Source organism: Triturus cristatus, chromosome 3_1, assembly GCF_964204655.1.
Source record: "Triturus cristatus chromosome 3_1, aTriCri1.1, whole genome shotgun sequence".
NCBI lineage: Eukaryota > Metazoa > Chordata > Amphibia > Caudata > Salamandridae > Triturus > Triturus cristatus.
Window position 1 is genome coordinate 859,117,639 of NC_140583.1, and position 21,666 is coordinate 859,139,304.

The window sequence follows — 21,666 nt, forward strand, 5'->3', positions numbered from 1 at the left end:
TTCCTCCTCCGGCTCCGTTGGTGTGGTCTCTGCGGTTGATCTTGTACCCGTCGGGGATGGCTATGGCGATGTCTGGAGAGGAGGCTTCATTCATCCAGGTCTCGGTCAGGAAGGCGACGTCCGGGGATGCGGTGTAGAGTAGGTCCCAGAGCTCGACGGCGTGTTTGCGTGCGGAGCGGGTGTTGATCAGGATGCATCTGAGCTGGTTGGGACACCTCCCATGTTGCCTCCCTTCAAACACCCTCGCCTGAAACACCTGCGCCTCTTTAAGAGGAGATTCAGGTGCTCATCCTCAAAGGGTCATTAGAACAGGTGCCGCTGCAGCATCCCTTCAAAGGAGTGTACTCCCTCTCTTTTCTAATCCTCAAAAAGTATGAATCCCTAAGGCTTATACTGGACCTCCGACCCCTCAATGAGTACATCCTCTCAGCACATTTCCATATGGTCATTCTGCAGGATGTCATCCTGCTGCTGTAGTGTTGCGAATAAATGACTGCACTCGATCGAAAGGATGATTACTTCCATATACTCATTCATCCCTCTCATCACCACTACCTGCGCTTTGTGTTAAGTGGTCAACATCAGTTCAAGGTATTGCCAGTTGGTGTCACCACTACTCCCAGAGTAGTAAGCTATGATAGCTTCCCATCTAAGAAAGGTGGTGTGGATGGAACTTGTATGTTCCCCTACTTTGATGATTGGCTGATAAGAGTGCAAACAAGGAAGTGTCTCGCTTATACCGAAGCCACTATATCTCTCCTCTACTATTTGCGGTTCACCATAACACAGTGAAGTCCCACCTATAAGCCATTTAGATCCAGCCTTTCTTAGGGGCCATTCTCAATGCAGTTACCGGCAAGGCTTTGCCAAGCCAAGGTGCTTGGTTTCTAGTAGATACTGCCTCTTTCAGCCAGATGGTCAAGTTAGTCTAAAATGTCATGTGCCTGCCAGGGATGATTGCCTCGTGCTTTGGCATAGTCTCTGCTTTAGCAGTTCCTTTTAGCATAATGATCAGAAACAGAGGGTCACTGGGAAAGTCTAGTGTTAATGCAGGGCAACACTCCACTCTCTTTGCAATGGCACACCTACAATCTGTTACAAGTATGGCCCTTCGTGGGCCCTCTTCTGCAGGGGAGAATCACCATAGATGCTGAACTCTCAGGATGGGGATCATATCTTCGTCATCATAACTGTTCAGGGCCACAAAAGGGTCTCACATCAACTGCCTCAAGCTAGTGTCCATACAGTTAGCTCTCTTGGTCTTCTTTCAACAAGTTCAACACAATGTAGTCATCATGAAGACAGACAACATGACCACCTTGTATTATCTTAAAAAGCAGGACAGAACACGCTTGCCGCAATTGTCAGCAGTAGTGCAGAGCATTTGGTAATGGGCACTCCATTGCATACGCCTACTGGTGGAGTACCTCATGATTATAATAAATTAGAGAGAGACCCCTTGTAAATCAAGGGAATAGGATACTTGTGCAAGTGTCTACTAGCAGTCCCTTGACTGTGTCTACAATTTATAATGATCAGATGTTTGTAAAATTCACACAAGTATATTATGAAAAACAATTGTAATTTATTGTATATAAAGCATATTATACATCACCGTTAAAAACACAATCTATTCTAGTCCCTACTTAACATAAATTTCAATAGAGAATTCAATCAAAATACATATTGACTTTAAAAACATACAAATGCGACAAAGTTAAAATTTCATTTCATAAGACAAAAAGCCAATGATCAAAATACACAGAAAAAAGTACCTCATGAGACTGGACAGACTTGCAGACCAGCTCCGCAGAAGACAGGAATAGGTCCACAAGTGGGAACTCCAGCCACAAGTCCTTCTCCCATACTTCCTCAGCTCGGGAGTCCCCAAGGTAGACCTCTTGGGCACCGCTCATAACACAAAATGCCAAAATTTTGCCTCCAGGCTCCACAGTCCATGGTCAATGCTCTATGGATGAATTGATCAGGAATTTGTGCCTACACTTTTCTTCCTCACCCAGTCCTTCCATATTTGGTTTGAGAGCTTTGGCAGACATTCTTTAGTCTAATCCTGGTGGACTCCAAATAGGCCAGACTGCTCTGGGTTCCCATCCCTCCTCAAAAGTCCATTGTTGCCCTTGAGAAGCACACTCTGAACCAAGGGAGCATTGGGCACCCCAACCCCAGGTAGCTCAGTCTAGCAATTTGGCTCCTGTGGACCTAGAGTCGGTTATCTTGGTCTTCCTCAAGAATGCATGGACCTATAGCGTAAGCCTTTTATGGAGCCAAGTGGTAAATGATTGTCCATTACTGTCTATCTTAGTACCTGGACCCTCTGAAACCTACAGTCCAAGAGATTATCTTCTGCACTTAAGAAATCAGGCCTGGCTTACACGTTTATTAGTCTGCACTTGACCACTATTGTAGCCCACATGAAGAACAGGGAACACTTGTCTTCATTCAAAATCCCATTTATCAAAGCTTTCAGGAAAGAATTCACATGTGTTATTGCACCCAGAGTCCGACACATCTCCTGTCTTAAACCTTAATGTTGTCCATCCCAGATTAAGAGTCCTCCTTTTGAACCAGTACCTTCAGGCCTCTTAAAGTTCCTCTCCTGGAAGGTCTCCTTCCTTGTCGCTGTTACATCCTTGAGACATCTTAGCGAGCTGCAGACCCTCACTTTACAGGAGCTTTCCTTCTAAGTTAATAACAATGGGTTGTGCTCAGGATTAACCCCAAGTTCCTTCTTAAAGTGGTATTCCCTCTTTCACCTCAACCAGACCATAGAGCTCCTTGTCTTTTTCCCTCAGCCACAATCAGTACCCAAAAAGGCTATTCACACCCTAGATGTCAAGTGTGGCCTTGTGTATTGCATTGACAGAGCCCAGTCCTTTCGCTATATTCAGCAACGTTTTTTGGCTTTTGCCAAACTGCACAAATAGCCACGCTCCAGGTCAGGCGTAGCCAGATGGATTGTCAAGTGTGTCCAAACTGGCTACATTAAGGCTAAAAACAACTTGCCTTCCCCATCCCAGGCTGCATTCCACAGAAAAAAGAGGAGCCACTTTCCATTTCCATGGAAATATCCCATAGCTGACATTTGTAAGCCGGCTACTTTGTCCACGCCACACATGTTTACAAAGCATTACTGAGTGGATCTAGAGCTAGAGTTGGTCAAGCTGTTTTAACAACCTTGTTTCAATCTTCTGCAAATCCTCAGGCTAACCATTGCTTAGCGGAGTACTGCTTTACAGGCAATGCAGAACATCTGTTTCTACCGCCAAAAATGCTACGTTTCGAATGTTACTTACCCTGTAAGCATCTGTTCATAGTGTGTAGTGCTGTCGATTCACGTGCTCATCCACTTCCCTGCAAGCCTTTGGCTGTTAGAGATTCCGTTCTTTACTTACATACTTATACTCTTTATGTATACATTCTTGTCTCATCACCAAACTGCCCTATCGACTGCTCCATCTATACACTCACCGGCTGTGTGGAAAACAATCGTAAAAATTGAGTAGGTGTCCATGCACATTACCAACTAAGGGAGTTGCGTCATCAGTTGGAAGACCTGTTTGAAGAAAAAGAAGTTGCAAACATCCAAAGCTAGATGGCATGAGTATGCAGAGCATTTGAATCTACAGCACTTCACACTACAAACAAATGCTTACAAGGTCACACATTCCTTTCTTTGTGTTGTATTAAATGTAGTTGTAGAGATGGCTTTCATGCAATAGGCATAATTCTGACTTAACACAATGCAATGTTTTAAACTTCTGAATAATGTGATCTTTAAATAAATTGCACAGTGTTCTGGTTATTCTGTATGTGCTACTACTAACGGCATTTTAAACATTTTTTCCTTTATTTTTATCTCCAGATTTTGATACATCTGTAGGGGAAACTGAACGGTTAGATACCAGTGCTCATAAAGCAAAAGCTCAACTTGCCCTTAAAGTAAAACGTCAGCGACCCTCTCGAGTGAAACGAAAAGAATCCCTTGGAAGTGAAGAACATATTTTAAATAAAGAGGTATGACTAATGTAAACATGGAATACATCTTTATGATTAAATATTGGGTATGACATTTCTACTTGTTCCTGGCATAGGGAACTCAACCATGCAGTATTGTATTTAGTTAGCAGTGTGAGCTTGTGGAAAACGTTTATAATCTGTTACCATAAGGTGTAAATCTTTAGCCAAAGCCCATGCTATCTGCATCATCTCTTGTTGATGTTGCATAGCTTGTTCTGAACCTTGCAGAACACATTCTTCCTCAGGTTGCACAAAAGATTGGTAGATGTGTTCCCCTTTATTCAAAGAGAATATCCTATGTTCATACTCCTCATTCTCTTCGTCAGAGGTGTGATATTTAATATTTAACTGAGTTGAGCTATAAGCTGGACCATAAGAACCTTCTATATCTGACTCTTCATTGTCTAAAAGGAGCTGTGGTAGATAAGGGGACACCTTGTTAGGGGAAGCTTTTTTTGGTCTTAAAGTACCTGAGATACCTGCATCAGAAATCCATGTTGTTCTGGAACCTTTTTGGAGTAGACAGTATTTTCTGTTTCATTTGTTATTGTCTTTGTTGTTGGTGTTGTGACAGTAAACTCTGTGCTGGTCATGGTCATGCAATATGTATTGAAGATATGGTATCTGCAGCCATTGTTATTGGTATTTTGCTTAATGGTATTTAGGACTAAGACGCTAATGTTATCTGGGTCAACAATGTTCACGTTGATGTCTTTGTCGTCACCGTCGACCTCTTTGGAGATAATACCGTCAACGATATCTCCACCAATTACCTCATAGATGGCGTCGTCTTTGATTCAGTTGTCTGATGCTCCTGTCAACTTAGATTTTATCATGAATGATGGCTTTTTCATGGATCATGTCATTGAAGCTGCTTTCACAGACAACAATGTTGTTGACAGTGATAAAGATTCAGTCTTTGACGCTGGCAATGATGATTGCTTTGTTGGTCGGTGGTTCCATAATCGGCTTCCTTTTCGTAGGATATTGAGGTTCAGCTGATATTTTTAGCCGGCTGTCTGACAGGATTATTTGAGTCTTGGCTGTGAATTCTGAGGAAGTAGGCTCCTCCTTGAAGATTTTTTTATGCATTTTTCTGTGAAGTTCTCCCTCAGATTGTTCCTTTGAAGAGTTGGTAATAAGTTCTTTTGAAAGATTTTGCTGAGGTTTCCTCCTCTTTCTCGGAGGTATAGATATCTTCAGATTTCAACTTTGCATCCACAATAACAATGTTGCCTCTCAATCACTCAATTTTTATGTAGAAAATGTTCTGCAATTCTTAGGTTCTTTGGCTTTGAGCCAGATGAAGACAATATATGCACTCTTTATGAAGCCCTTCAAAGTGCAGTATCTTTACCTCAAACTCCCACGCGCCTATTAGGCTTTTCTTGGTCACCTCAAACTTAGTCTGATCCGTAGATGTTATCGAATCTTTAATGAAAATTTAATTCATATAATATTCATTTTTCTGATAGAGCAAGCAGTGCTCAAATAAACTCACTTCACACACTACATGCGGTAGAGATCTTCAGTTACAGGTAAGTAACTTTTTTCTTCTGTAAGTACTTTTGTCTCCAAAGAGATGGTGCATAGCATGGAGCAAACTCTATGCAGCTAAAATTAGGCTGTCTCCCATTGGTGTTTTTTTTTTTTTTTTCACTTCCTTACTGTTGTAGCCAGTTGGCATTTTTCAGAAACGGGAAAGCTAAAAAGAAAATGCTCACATCATAACCTTTTTCTCTAGTGTTCTCTATCCGTAGATCTAGTTCTGTCTGTAGATCTATCATCGTTTGAACAAATGGTTGACATTTTCCACTGCTGAGTCCACCCGTATTGGCCTATATAATCCACGGAAAGTTGAGGTATTACCAGTAGCCAATGAGGAAAGCAAAAAGGTTATGAGTTGAGTGCTTGAATTTCTCTGCCGCTGGCATTTACTCTGTGCTGCCCTGCATTTCAGTGTTTGGGGATTTGTTCTCCTGTTTGGTACTGGCCAGTCTTTCCCTGGCAGTCCGAACAGGAGAAAAGTACCAAATCCCCAATATCAGCTGTGATGTCAGTCAAGGTTTTCCACCAGCAGAGTTGTTGGAGGCTCTGCCTGAAAGAAAATGGACATTCATGACTAAAGAGTGCAGGGGAACAGTCAATTTGGCAAACTGGGGTCTTTTCCACTAAACTCCTCCATATGAGACCCATTGTTATGCACATTATCATCATGACCTCCAAACAGTAGATGGTAAAATACTGCCTTGCATGTGAATCCAGGAGAGTTTAAATTTGTGAAGCTGTTACATGTCAATAACTAGTTTCTAATACTGTCCCCTGAAAGGTTAGAAACTTTAACCCACCTAGTCCACTATAGGTGCTTTATTGGGCAGGACATTCTGTGGCAGGAAATAGTGGCTGGAATTCTCCAAGGTACAAACTGCACAGTGTTGTTGTGGACAGTGTGGGCTGTGTAGGGGGTTTCAGCATGGTAAAATCAAGGAAACGACCTTGGGACTTCTGGATAGGCAGGAAGAATGAAGGGGCAGGTGTGATGGAGTGAGGACTTGGGACTGGTCTGAAAACTGGCAGACCACATGCTGCTTTGATTGACAATGGAAATTACTAACTTAACAAGCTTCCCACATTGCGAATGTGAGAAATTGCCCTTTTTCTGCATGATTGCCCCCACTTTCCTGAGCTGCTGATGTGCTTTGACAGTGTGCGCCCTGGGCTCTTGCTAATCAGGTACCCAGGGCCTATGTTTTTTCTCTAAAACTTAATTGAAGCCTCAACCTAATTGGCATCCCTGGCCACAGGTAGGCCTCTGGTAAATGGTACCACAGGTACCCAGGGCACTGTGACCAGGGAAGACCTCTAAGGGCTGCTGCACTTATTGTGCCACCCTTAGAGGCCCTGTACCTTTATATATACATACATATACATATATATACATACATATACATATATATACACGCACATGCACCTCCCCTCCTCTCTTGCAGGCTGCTTGTCGTGGTGCAGAACAAAGTGAAGAGTCGACATGGCACACATCCCTGTGTGTATTGCCTACACCCTACTGCCCTGCATAGATCAGTCACCCTTTTAGCTGGCTATACTATACCAGTGGTGAGGGTACAGTTGCATGAGCCCTGTACCCCTACAGTGTCTAAGTCCATTCTTAGACATTGTAAGTGCAGTGCTGCCATTAAGAGTATATGGTACTGGGAGTTTGTCATTGCGAACTCCACAGCACCATAATGGATACACTGAAAACTGAGAATTGGTTATCAAACTTATCAGAACCTTAAACCCACATCGATGCCAGGTAAAGGGCTGGGACCAATGGGTCCCTTCCCTGGGGTGGGTACCCCCCCTATCATGCCACCCTCCTGTGGGAGGGGGGCAGGAGCCTGTCCCTGGTTGGCTGGCTCCCCCCATCCTCAAGAAGACGGGGACTCGGAGTTGTGCTTCACCTCGCCTCCCCCACCTGAGGGGTGGAGTTGGCAGAGGTGGCCACACCTCTTTCTCTCACTTGCTTTTCCCGCCGGTACTCCTGCCCAAAGTGGGGGGTAGAACCAGTGGGGACCAGTTGCTGAAATCAGCAAATGGTCTGGGGAGCCTCACAGAGGCGGCATGCCTTTGAAGCTTCCCCTTCGTGAACCCTGCCCATCCTGGGGGAGGAGGCTTGGCATATCGTCCCAGGATGTGCATTGTTTCAGGACCCAGAGAGCTGCAGGCTCTCGACCCAGAGGTACAGAAACATGTCTGTTGATGGCAGGCTAAGCAGCCACTCAGTTGGGAAACTAGAAGTTGGTCGAGTTTCAGGGGGCATCTCTAAGATGCCCTCTGTTGTGCATTTTACATTAAATCCCACACTGGCATTAGTGTGGGTTTAATGTGCTGAGAAGTTTGATACCAAACTTCCCAGTTTTCAGTGTAGCCATTATGGTGTTGTGGAGTTGCTAATGACAAACTCCCAGCACCATATACTCTTAATGGCAGCACAGCACTTACAATGCCTAAGAATCAACTGTAGGGGTACACGGCTCATGCACCTGTACCCTCACCACTATCATAGTGCACCCAGATGGAGGGGTCGCGGATCCAGGCCAGAGCAGTGGGTTGCAGACATGGCACACAGGGATGTGTGCCATGTCAACTCTTCACTTTTGTTCTGCACCAAGACACACAGCCTGCAAAGGCAGTGTGTGAGTGAAAAGGTGCAGGGCATCTAAGGGTGGCACAATAAGTGCTGCAGCCCTTGGGGGCCTTCCCTGGTCACGGGGCCCTGGGTACCTGTGGTACCATTTACCAGGGGCCTACCTGTGACCAGGGATGCCAATTGGGTTTAGGTTTCAATGCAATTTTATTGAAGGAACATTGGCCCTGGGTACCTGAATAGCAGGAGCCCAGGGCACACTCAGTCAAAGAACATCAGCAATTCAGCAAAAAGTAGGGGCATACCATGCAGAAAGACTGCACTTTCTCACTGTTACCTGTTAACCGATAACACTATTTTCCTCCATAGGATAACATTGACTGTTTTTCCATGAAAAGTTTTTAAGTGTGGAGTAAGTAACAACAACACTTTTACTCACCTGTTTACAGGAAATGTCCCAGTGCAGTATCCAGGTATACTGTACTGTGTAAGTAAAGTAATCTGCAAAGTAATCTACTGGTCATTTTACTAAAAAGCCTATACAGAGTATATGTACTGTATTTGCAAAGCATTGCATTTTCAGTAACAATACTGTAAACAAAACAAAGTGCATATACAATTGCAATCCAAACTGTGTTACAACTGCATTACTACTGTAAAGAATTTATTGCTTACCTGTGCCAGGCTGTCATGGTTCCTGAAAATAAAATAACTAAGAATATTTTTATACGGAAACAAATAATCTGAAGTTGTCTTAGAGTGTGTGAATTCATTTGCTGACTGAGTGTTTACAACAAATGATTAACACTGTCCTCTGATAAAGCCTTACTACTCGACCACACTACCACAAATAGAGAGTGAGGTGCTATCTACTTCACCTCTGCCCACCTTTTGGGTTCCACTGGACTCTACACACTATACCTCACTTTGATATATAGTATATACAGCAAAGGTAAAAAAAAAAAAGTTGCAAGTCGGTTGACTTCAAGACGTAAGACACCTACTTTCACCATGAGCAGCTGCAGTCATGCACTGCCCAAGGCCCTCTTCCTCCTCTTCTGTGACTGCATTTCCTCCATTTGTGATGTACCCCAAGGAGCGTGACCTGCCTGCTTCTATAGCCCGTTTTGCCTTTTGCTGCTGCTCTTTACTGCAACCTTTGCTTCATGCCCCCCCTTGTTACCACACCATTACCCTCCCCATTTTTGGGTACCACTGTGGACTCCCTGTATGCAGCCGTTCTGGACCACAAGAGTTCAAGTTCATTGGAATACTCGAACTTGAGGCCTTGCCTCATCTGCCCCTCCTGTTGCACAGCACCACACCTGAGTGTCAGTTTAGCAACATGACCTTGAGTGCTGCAGCTGTGCAGTCTGTTAGGAAAAGTGACAACATGCCGGCATGTGCTGGTAAACGAATGAAAACTAGTCAGCTAACCCATTTGACTTGGTGCACAAGCAAAAAAACATGAAAATATTTAGGAAGCCTCTTACCTTGTTTTACTTGTACCAGGGGCATGTCACTGATTCCTTGCAAACAAAGGTATTTAAATTGGTCTTACTTCCTTTGCAGTTGAGTCAACAAAGAATGTTGAAGAGAAATATCCTTAAAAAAACAATTGACCTGAATACATTTTATTTCCTTTTACAAAAGGATATGACTTAACAATATTTTTCATTGCACCTGATTTTACTGACTCAACCTAAGATTCTATACCACACCAACCTTCAAGAGTAAGTTGAGGCTATTCAGCCTTGCTACACCTTTAAAGTCAAAGCCCAAAACGGGATAAACTTGCCACTTCAGTAAGGTTGCAGTGGTATCTGCTTTCTCTTGCTGTCAGGACAATCAGCAATACTTGCCACAGCCCGGAGAACTCTGCCATCATGTCTTGTGTAAGGTTTGTATGCCATTGAATTTTTTAAACCGCAGTTTAGTACCAACCTAATATGCATTAGATGGCACTGCTTGTAATATTCAACTCATTTTAATAAATTTCTGAAATTCTAGATTGTTTTGTTACTTTTCCTTTAATGGCATCCTTGTGTTTCTTAATATATTCTCCTTACAAGCTATTCTGTATTGTCTCCAATAGTTAGCTGTCATCTTTTCGTACTCTAAAATCTGTGAAAATGTGTGTTTGAGGCATATGAGCTGCAGATTACACACTATGCATAGATCGCCATCTGGTGTTGGGCCCGGATGTTTGCACTTGTTTTTGTCCTGGAAAGTCTTTGGAAGTCCTGAGGTAGGTGACTCCTCCTTAGGATCATAGTGCGCATGGGAATCGGCTCCATCCTCAGATTGTTTTTTTCCGCCATCGGGCTTGGATGTGTTTCTCGCACTCCCGTTCGGAACCGTTACAGATTCCTGTTTCAATGCGCAATCCTTCACCCTTTCAACGGTATTGTCTCGATCGCGAACCCTAATCGGCACGCATCTCTACAAGTCTTCGATTCTGGTCGTCGAAGAAGGCCTTCAGGCCGACGTGAGCCTTGGCATCTGGCTTATGGAAAGGACGCCTTTCAAAAAGTGTCCCCGATGTGGGTCGAAATTTCCCCACTCCAATCTGCATGAGGTGTGTAACCTCTGCCTCTCTCCTGAGCACGAGGCCAGAGACTGCCTAGCTTGTGCCTCTTTCCGCTCGAAGAAGACCATCCGGGATCGACTAGCTCGAAGGACCATGGCTCGCTCGTCGAGTTCGATCCCCAACATCTTCCAAGAGGGCGTCAATGTACCAGAGGAGCGGGTCGAAGAAGGCATCATCAGCGCCTCCGAAGCCGATGACTCCGTCGAAGAAGTGACTCCAGCTCAACAGGTCGTAAGTAGAGACCTCGACCCTGACCCACTCCCTACAACAAAGGCTTCGGTCACACCTTCACCTTCGGGCTCAGGTGCACACCGACACACTGCTTACCATGCCCCGCCCTCCGGCCCGGCAAAGAAGCCTACCAAGCCTTCCGGCGACTCTGGCTCGAGTCTGCCTGTCACCGGCACAGAAACCCAATCATCGGCATCAAAAAAGAAGCCGCACCCATCCTCCGGGCTGACCGTTACTTCCACCCCGAAGCCCTCGGCACCGAAGACACCAAGCAGTGACTCCCTGGCACCAAAAAGACACTCTGAGCCGACGAAGAAGCCACACCCCAAAAGTTCGGACTCTCACTCTTCGGAGCCGAAAAAACCATCGACACCGAAGAAGCACACACAGACTGGTAAACCACACGGCACGAAGCCGAAAACCACTCCGGAGCCAGTGGCAAAAAAGCCCTCTGCCGACACACTCTGCGCCAAACACCCAACCTTCTTCAGAAGAGCTTTTTCGACCAGACCCTTAACAAAAAACTCTTAACTAAAGACCCTAAAACTGGTCAATTGACTCGGAGTTCCAGAAAAAGACCACTGGACATGCCTGCACCAGCTCCACCACCTAAAAAGAGGGACATAGCCACATCACCTTTTAGGGTCCTTTCTCCATCTCCACCTCCCCACTACCTCGTTCTCCTACGCCATCCCCTACACCAGTAGACAATGACGACACAGATGATGACACAGGGGACGGTGACAACGACCTGCCACTAGGGGACCCCAGTCCACCAGGTTCCCCTGACCCCTGGGATGACTATAATATGCTTGATGTCCCTAATGTCCCGCAAGATGACATCTACCCCTCTAGGCCTTCCCCACCAGAAGACACCATGGGTTTTAATCAGCTGATACACCGGGCTGCCCAGTACCATGGGGTCGACCTACATACAGAACTGGTCGAGGAGGATTTAATGGACACTTTTGACACCACCCAAAGTCCCACATCCACTTTACCCATGTTCAAAGGGGTTATTAAACACTCTACAGAAGTATTTAAGGACCCTGTCAGGGCTAGAGTCATCAATCCTAGAATTGAGAAAAAATACAAAGCTGCCCCTACAGACCCAGCTTACATTAAGGGCCCTGTTCCATTATACTCCATGGTGGTCTCAAATGCTAGAAAAAGGGCTAATTCGCAGACCGGTGATGCAGCTCTGCCCGACAAAGAGTCTAAACACCTTGACGCCTCTGGCAAAAGAACAGCGTCACAGGCAGCTAACATTTGGCGCATCGCAAACACTCAGGCCTTGTTAGCCAGATACAATAGGGCTCACTATGATGAGTTGGAGTCCCTACTCCAACACCTCCCAGACAAATACAAACATAAGGCCAACGACCTCATACAGGAGGGTAAAATTATCACCAACACCTCCATCCGGTGCGCTCTCGATGTGGCAGATACGGCAGTAAACACAAGCGTCCTTCTCCGTAGGCACGTGTGGCTACGCATTTCTGGTTTTAAACCTGAGGTGCAAAGCTCTATCCTCAAGCAACCATTCGACCAACAACACCGTTTTGGCCCTAATGTTGATGCATCCATTGAGAAGATGAAAAAGGACACAGAAACAGCCAAATCAATGGGAGCCTTGCAATCGCAAGCTCCCAGACGTTCTTTTCGTCGCTCATCCTACAAGGGCAACTCCAGGGGATACTCATCTGATACCCAATCCACCTCTAACAAGGCTCCCACCCAGTCCACCTTCACCAGAGGTTATCAGAGAGGAGGATACAGAGGCAACAATAACAAGGGCAGAGGCAAGACTAACAACACCCGCTCTGCCTCCACCCCTGCCCAATGACTTTCCTCTGCTTCCCCTGGACCATTCCACTCCTGCTGGGGGCAGACTACAACAGTTCCTTCCTGTCTGGACCAACATCACCACAGACAGGTGGGTGCGACAAATAGTGCAATCAGGTTATTGTCTCGAACTTACCTCTACCCCCCCAAACCTTCCACCCAAACAGCGTCCAATGTCAGCAGAACATTTGTCACTCCTGAAACAAGAGATAATTTCCTTACTACAAAAAAGTGCAATAGAACTAGTTCCCCTGCATCAACAAAACACGGGAGTTTACTCCCTGTATTTTCTCATACCAAAGAAAGACGGCTCTCTGAGACCTATTCTAGACCTCAGGCCACTAAACCTATACATACAATCAGACCATTTCCACATGGTCACATTTCAGTAAGTCATCCCTCTACTTTCACAGGGTGACTTCCTAGCTACCTTAGATCTCAAGGACGCCCATTTCCATATTCCCATTCACGCAGCTCCCAGAAAAAATATAATCGGTTTGTAGTGGACGGGCAGCACTATCAATTCAAAGTACTCCCTTTCGGAGTCACAATAGCACCACGGGTATTCACAAAGTGCCTAGCAGTAGTCGCAGCCCATCTAAGGAGACCACACTTTCACGTCTTCCCATACCTCAACGACTGGCTCATAAAAGCCAGCTCGTACAACCAGTGTGTTCATCACACTCACGCGACTATCCAATTACTCCACGACATGGGGTTCACAATAAACCACACCAAGTCTCATCTGCAACCCTCTCACATGCAACAGTACCTCGGCGCCACAATAGACTCCTCAAATGGCGCTAGCCTATCCCAGTCCAGCCAGGATAGCAAGCATTCTCGCTCTCCTACCCAAATTTTAGCCGCATCACTCTCTTCCAGTTCGAGTGTTCATGCAGCTCATAGGGATGATGGACTCCAAGACTCCAGATGCGTCCCATACAAGAGTGCTTAGCACGCCAATGGAACCAGGCTCAAGGTCGGCTAACAGATCTGGTGTTGGTAGACGGTCGCACTCATTGCTCTCTGCAGTGGTGGAACACCAAAAACCTTTCAAAAGGGCTACCGTTCCTAGAGCCAGTTCCTCAAATTGTCATGACAGCGAACGCATCGCTGTCCGGCTGGGGAGCTCACCTATTACATCACACCATGCAGGGCAGGTGGACACTTCAACAAAAGTTATTCCACATCAATCACCTGGAATTACTGGCCATATTCCTACCCGTAAACATTTCAAAAACAAATATCAGGCAAGACTGTCCTAGTCCGCACAGATAACATGACAGCCATTTACTACATACAGAAAAAAGGCGGGACACACTCTCTGCAGCTCTCTCAGCTAGCACAGAACATATGGAGATGGGCTATAACTCAGAACATTTTTCTCCTAGCCCAACATGTCCCAGGAGTCCAAAACACCATAGCCGATCTGTTAAGTCGTCAAACGCAACAGATCCACGAGTGGGAACTCCATCCACAAGTTCTTCAACCATTCTTTCAAATGTGGGGGCAACCACAGATAGACCTCTTCGCCACCCACGAAAATGCCAAATGCCCAAGCTTCGCCGCCAGATACCCACACCCAATGTCCAAAGGCAATGCGATATGGATGAACTGGTCAGGCAGATTTGCGTACGCCTTTCCGACTCTCCCACTCACTTGTGGTGCGCAAACTACGGCAACACTCACTATCATTCTAGTTGCTCCAACTTGGGCCAGACAACCGTGGTACACCACATTGCTAGAACTGTCAGTAGTTCCGCACCAAAGATTACACCTTTCACCACACCTCTTAGCCCAGAACCGTGGAGAGATCAGACCCCCGGACCCAGCTCAGCTCAACCTGGCAATCTGGCTCCTGAAATCTTAGAACTCGGTTACCTTAACCTTCCCCCTGACTGTATGAACTTCATTAAGGAAGCTAGACGCCCTACCACTAGAGCCTGCTACGCAGCCAAGTGGAAACTATTTGTGATATATTGTCATAACAATAACATCAATCCCCTAGATGTGTCTATCCAACACGTCATAAGCTACCTACTACACCTACAAAGGTCATAGCAGCATATCTACAAAATAGACAACATTTATCACTATTCAGGGTACCTGCCATGAAAGCCTTTATGGAAGGACTCAAAAGGATAATTCCTCCCAGAGTACCACCCTCACCTGTGTGGAATTTAAATATCGTTCTCACAAGACTAATGGGACCTCCCTTTGAACCTCTACATAAATGTGAGCTACAATTCTTAACATGGAAGGTTGCTTTCCTAGTGGCCATAACTTCTCTTAGAAGAGCTAGTGAGCTACAAGCACTAACTATTCAGGAACCATTCTTACAAATCCACCACAATAAGGTTGTTCTCCGAACTAATCCTAAATTTCTCCCTAAAGTCATTTCTCCCTTCCACCTTAATCTGTGGAGTTGCCCGTATTCTTCTCGCAAACACACACAGTCGCAGAAAGAGTTCTTCATACTTTAGATGTTAAGAGCATTGCTCTATTAGATTGAGAGAACACAACCTTTTCGAAAAACTAAACACATTTTCATTTTTCTCATCACCACACAAAGGGAATCCCATATTGAAGTCTGGGATAGCGAGATGGATTTTTAAATTCATACAAATTTGCACCACAAAGCAAAACTTACTTTAACTGTCCTTCCTAGAGCCCACTCTACAAGAAAAATAGGGGCTTCTATGGCATTTTTAGGGAACATTCCAATAGATGAAATCTGCAAAGCACCTACATGGTCTACACCACCCACGTTCACAAAGCACTATTGTGTAGATGTGCAATCAAATCAACAAGCTAGTGTGGGCCAAGCTGTACTTGAACCCCTATTTCAGACTACTGCAACAGATACTGGTGGCCACTGCTAAGGAATGGGACTGCTATACAATCTATACATAGTGTGTAATCTGCAGCTCATATGCCTCGAACGGAATATGCTACTTACCAGTATGCTTCTGTTCTTGGCATGTAGATCTGCAGATCTACATGCGCCCACCCGCCTCCCCGGCTTCTTTTATCTGTTCCAGTATTATCTTATTTAGATTCAGCTTACAAGGGCATCTTCCTGTCTCTTACAAAGCACCATCATTTCCCTGCTGGTGAAAAACAATCTGAGGATGAAGCCGATGCCCATGTGCACTATGATCCAAAGGAGGAGTCACCTACCTCGTGACTTACAAAGACTTTCCAGGACAAAAACAAGTGCAAACATCCGGGCCCAACACCAGATGGCGATCTATGCATAGTGTGTAGATCTGCAGCTCTACATGCCAAGAACAGATGCATACTGGTAAGTAGCATATTCCTTTACTGTCCTTGACTGGCTTTTTAGGCTAGGATTTGGACAGCTCTGTGAGCATACTGTTAGAGTTGAAGTTTTATTGACAATGCTCACAATTAAAGGAAGTTATTCTTCAACCAGTCGTTATTGGAGAGTCTGCATGAGAATACAATGAAATAATTAAGGGAAATAGCATACCTAGCAGTATTAGTAATCCAAAATAAATTTCTTTTTACAGGATGAATTGGCTGATGATACTGCACAAAAGGTTGACCTCTGCACGTCTTATGAAGTGCAGACACTAGAGGCATCAGAAGATCCTTGTGACTCTACCTTCCATGAGGCAGATAATCAAAGCATTGAAATGACTGAACCCTCTGGAAGCTTGGGAAGCTTGTTGGATTCAAGTCCTTCTGCTTCTGTTCATTCATCTCCTATTCACAAATCTGAGGTTGAAAACAGCACAAGTGCAGTTCACTCTCCGAGTGTACCCATAGGCTTTCCTGTCAAATCTACAAATATCAAACCGAGCGAATCAAAAGGCAAAGTAAAAGAAAAACATGGTTAGTGCTGCTCATATTTGATTCTTTGTGTCTTGCATTAAAAAAATAATTTAAAACTTAGTTGAAACAAAAAAAGCAACTTTGTTTAGTATCTCCTTCCCTAATGGTTTTGTTGCAGAGAACAAAGGTAGGCTTGTTATTTTAACTCGTACTCCTTTTTATTACCAACTTGTGGAAATGCCATAGTCTTGTAGCTAGCAGTGAAACCAAACAGAGAATTCTCTGCCATAACACCCATTGTTTCACTTTATTTTCTTATTCACTTAGTTGACTCCACTATCTCAGTGTGTGTTTTTATTGTCTGGATTGACAGTGCAACTGTCGCCTGAGAATTACATGCTCATCACCAGAGAGGGGCTTTGGCTATGCCGACATGTTGGGAGACAAGATTACATGTTATGATTTGGCAGAGGTTTTGTACTACCACAAAAAAGTGCTCCTACTCCACACACAGCTGTGGTCTTTTTATTTTTCTAGCTACCAGAGTTTGAGCTTTCAAGGGCGCATACATGACATTGGGATGCTATTAAAGTGTCTTGGGTAACAAGATAATTTGTTGTGATCCCTCTTGACTTCTGTATCCTGAGTGCCTGTGCCCTAATTGTACATTTTGTGCCCTGTTTTTGCCCCCTTTTCTTCTGTAACCCTCGTTCTTCGCCTCTTCTCCCCTCGCCACCTGTTTTCCCGCCGCTGCGTCCCGGTGGCCCCGCCCCCTTGCATCCCATTGGCCGCCGCGCTCCCACCTCCCAGCTGCTCCTCCCTCCCTCGCCCCCTCATATGGAAGCCGCGCAGCGGATGCGCGCAGCGGAATTGCCGCCGGCGCGCCGAGGGCGAGCCACAGGCAAGCCCGTCGGCGCCCGTCCGCGCCTGTCCCGCTCACAGCGCCAGTACCCCTGGCCCCCGCCAGAGCCAACAACGGACCTACGACAACGCCACCCTCATCGCACTCAAACCCAACCAGCACCCTGCCTGCTACCAAGTCACCCTGAAACGCACCCACGGACCCTTCACCTGCCAAGCCTGCAAGTTCACCTGCCTCCAGACCTACTCTGCACACGCAAAGCCCAACACCAGCAGCAACCACCTCAAGTGCATCCTGCTCAACACCCGCTCCGTCCAGACACGCCATCGAGCTATGGAACATGCTCGACACAACATCACCAGACGTCTCCTTCCTCACGGAAACCTGGATGAATGCCTCCTCAGCGCCCGCCATCGCCATCCCGGGCGGATACAAGATCACCCGGAGGAACCGCGTCAACCAGACTGGAGGAGGCATCACCATCGTACACAAGAACACCATCCGCATCACAACCAGCTCCAACGACACTTTCCCCGCCGCCGAACACCTCCACTTCCAGATACACACCGACCCCAAGACCACCCTCAGAGGCACCCTCATCTACAGACCCCCGGGATCACGCACACTATTCAGCGAAGACATCGCTGACTTCGTCAGTCCGCACGCCCTCCCCTCCGCCGACTACATCCTCCTAGGGGACCTCAACTTCCACCTGGAGAACAAGGACAGCAACACCACCACCCTGCTGGACAACCTCGCCAACCTCGGGCTCAAGCAACTGGTGAACACCCCCACCCACTACGCCGGCCACACGCTTGACCCAGTCTTCTCCTCCAGCAAGCACATCTCCTTCAGCCACTCCACCGGACTTCATTGGACTGACCACAGCTGCGTCCACTTCAGCTTCAGAAAACCCACGACCCACCACCACCCGCATCAGGTTCCCCGCAGGAACTGGAACAAGATCACCGCCGACCAGCTCACCACCTCCCGCATCTAGAACCCTCCCGCCAGCACAACGGACCGCAACGAAGCAGCCAGCAACCTCACCCAGTGGATCACCAACTGCGCAAACGTCCTCGCACCACTGAAGATCCCCCCCAGCAGACACGGCAGCAAAATAGCCTCCTGGTTCACCGACGAACTGAAGAACTCCAAGAAGAACTGCCACACCCTCGAGAAAGCCTGGTGCCTCGACCAGACCACTGACAACATGAATGCGCTCAAACACGCCACCCGCGAACACCACCAGCTGATTCGCACCACCAAGAAGACAGAATTCAAACAACGACTGGACAACAACGCCCACAACAGCAAAGAACTCTTCAGCATCGTCAAAGAGCTCTCCAACCCCATCGCCGGAAACAACGACATCACTCCCTCGCAAGACCTCTGCGACTCACTCGCCTCGTTCTTCCACAGCAAGATTGCCGAAATACACAACCGCTTCGGCGCACCAACCACGCACCCAGCCACCGAACCTGCACCCCCCACCACCACCCTCTGCGCCTGGACCCAGGTCAGCCCCGAAGACACCACCCGCACGATGAACACCATCCACTCCGGATCCCCAACCGACCCCTGCCCCCACCACGTCTTCAACAAAGCCGACTCCATCATCGTACCCCAACTCCGGGACATCATCAACGCCTCCTTCAACACCGCCACCTTCCCGGAGAGTTGGAAGCACGCCGAGCTCAGCGCCCTCCTGAAGAAACCAACAGCGGACCCCACCGACCTCAAGAACTTCCGCCCCATCTCGCTTCTCCCTTTTCCTGCCAAAGTCATCGAGAAGACCGCCAACAGACAGCTTTTCGCCTTCCTTGAGACGACCGGATCCCTCGACCACTCGCAGTCCGGCTTCTGAGCCAACCACAGCACTGAGACCGCCCTCATCGCAGCCACCGACGACATCAGATCCCTGCTCGACAACGGGGAAACAGCGGCCCTCATCCTCCTGGACCCCTCCGCAGCATTCGACACCGTCTGCCACCGCACCCTAATACAGCGCCTCAGCAACATCGGAATCCAAGAGAAGGCACTGGGGTGGATCATCTCGTTCCTCGCCGGAAGAACCCAGAGAGTCCGCCTCCCCCCGTTCAGATCCAAGGCCACCGAAGTCATCTGTGGCGTACCACAAGGAACATCACTAAGCCCGACCCTCTTCAATGTCTACATGAGCCCCCTCGCAGCCATCGCACGCCAACACCACCTCAACATCCTCAGCTACGCCGACGACACCCAGCTGATCCTCTCCCTCACCAACGACCCTGCCACCGCCAGAACCAGCCTACACGAAGGGATGAAAGACGTCGCCGAGTGGATGAAGAACAGCCGCCTGAAACTGAACTCAGACAAGACGGAAGTCCTCATCCTCGGACCTTCTACCTCCGCCTGGGACGACTCCTGGTGGCCCCCTGCCCAGGGCAGCGCACCCAAATCAACGGACCACGCACGCAACCTGGGCTTCATCCTGGACTCCTCACTCACGATGACCAAGCAAGTGAACGCCGTCTCATCATCGTGCTTCAACACCCTGCGTACGCTCCGTAAGATCTTCCGTTGGATCCCCACCAAAACCAGGAAGACGGTCACCCAGGCCCTCGTCACCAGCCGCCTGGACTACGGGAACACCCTCTACGCCGGACCCACTGCCAAACTTCAGAAAAGACTCCAGCGCATTCAGAACGCCTCAGCACGACTCATCCTAGACATCCCGCGCTGAAGCCAAATCTCCGGCCACCTGAAAGACCTGCACTGGCTCCCCGTCAACAAAAGGATCACGTTCAGACTCCTCACCCACGCACACAAGGCTCTCCACGACACAGGCCCGAAGTACCTCAACAGCCGCCTCACATTCTACACACCCACCCGCCAGCTCCGTTCCGCCAGCCTCGTTCTCGCCTCCGTCCCACGATTTCGGAAATCCACCATCGGAGGAAGATCCTTCTCCTACCTGGCAGCCAAGACATGGAACTCCCTTCCCACCCACCTTCGGCAGACCCAGGACCATCTCTCCTTCAGGAAACAACTCAAGACCTGGCTATTCGAGCAGTAGCTTCCCCCCCCCCCCCCCCCCACCTCCCCCTCAGCACCTTGAGACCCTTACGGGTGAGTAGCGCGCTATACAAATGCCGATGATTGATTGATTGATTGTTATGGGGCAGCACTACACTTTGGAGAAGGGAAGTCATTAACCTACATGGATTTTTAGGTCTGGCTTGACAGTTTAACTGTCGCCTGACCTTTTAACTTGTACCAACGTTATTCTATAGTTCCTCACATATACATATCAATTCCCATGCAACTTACTTCTAATCCTTCTCATTGCCATACAACATTCCTTTAAAGCCATACCTTTGGGTATTACCAATACTTGTTAGCTTCATCTTAGTTAAAAGGTAAGGGGAATGGATGAAGTTTGCCTTTACTGTGTATTTTTTTTCATATGTTTTGGGCTTAAGTGTGTGTGTTTGCGCTTCAAACTCCTTATGCCTATACCTCGTGCAGTATGGATCCTGCAGTAATGTCAAATCGCTCTGCGAAGGCCCAGGCTAATATTTGTAATTGCTTTACGTAGGACAGCCATGGCAATATGCTTCCCCTTCACTCTGATATTTTGTCTGAACTCTGCCTAACTGTAATGCTCCTAACACATAAACTGGTCCACATGTAGGGTACACATGACCCCTGACTTGCCTCTTAGTTCACTTACAGCATTGTCATCGGAGCAGGAATATATCTCAGTTCATATTTAAAACTCTCAAATTTTTCTAATTTTATTACTATAGCATGACATGTGTTAGTGCACTGTCATTTTACATGGCTACAAAATTGTTGAGATATGCTGTTTTACTGATAAAAAGTATGCAGCATACCAACGATACTGTCTGCAAATCGGGTTTCAGCAAATATTTATCATTTGTGCATCACCAAGTAAGATCTTATTACAATCTTTGTTTCCACCACACTTCAAAATTACAAGAACATTGTGCTTTACTAACTGCTGATATATTTCTAAATGTTTGTACAGTTCATTTTCAGGCTATTTAAATGTTACAAAAGTCTGACATCCTACGCCTTTCATTTAACACTCCTTATACAGCACAATTGTCAGACAGTTCACTTTACAAAGTGAGAAAGAAAAGTAAACCC

At 46.9% G+C, this 21,666-nt stretch overlaps 1 protein-coding gene across 4 annotated transcripts in view; it reads left to right on the forward strand.

The window, feature by feature from the left end:
- The window catches only part of LOC146861186 (neurabin-1-like), a 611,401-nt gene that overhangs the window by 369,194 nt on the left and 220,541 nt on the right, over nt 1–21,666 (forward strand). For all 4 annotated transcript variants that reach the window (XM_085645289.1, XM_085645286.1, XM_085645285.1 and 1 more), the window contains exons 11-12: nt 3,884–4,035; nt 16,385–16,709. In XM_085645289.1, coding sequence (XP_085501415.1) covers nt 3,884–4,035; nt 16,385–16,709 — 477 coding nt within the window. The remainder of the gene's footprint in view (nt 1–3,883; nt 4,036–16,384; nt 16,710–21,666) is intronic.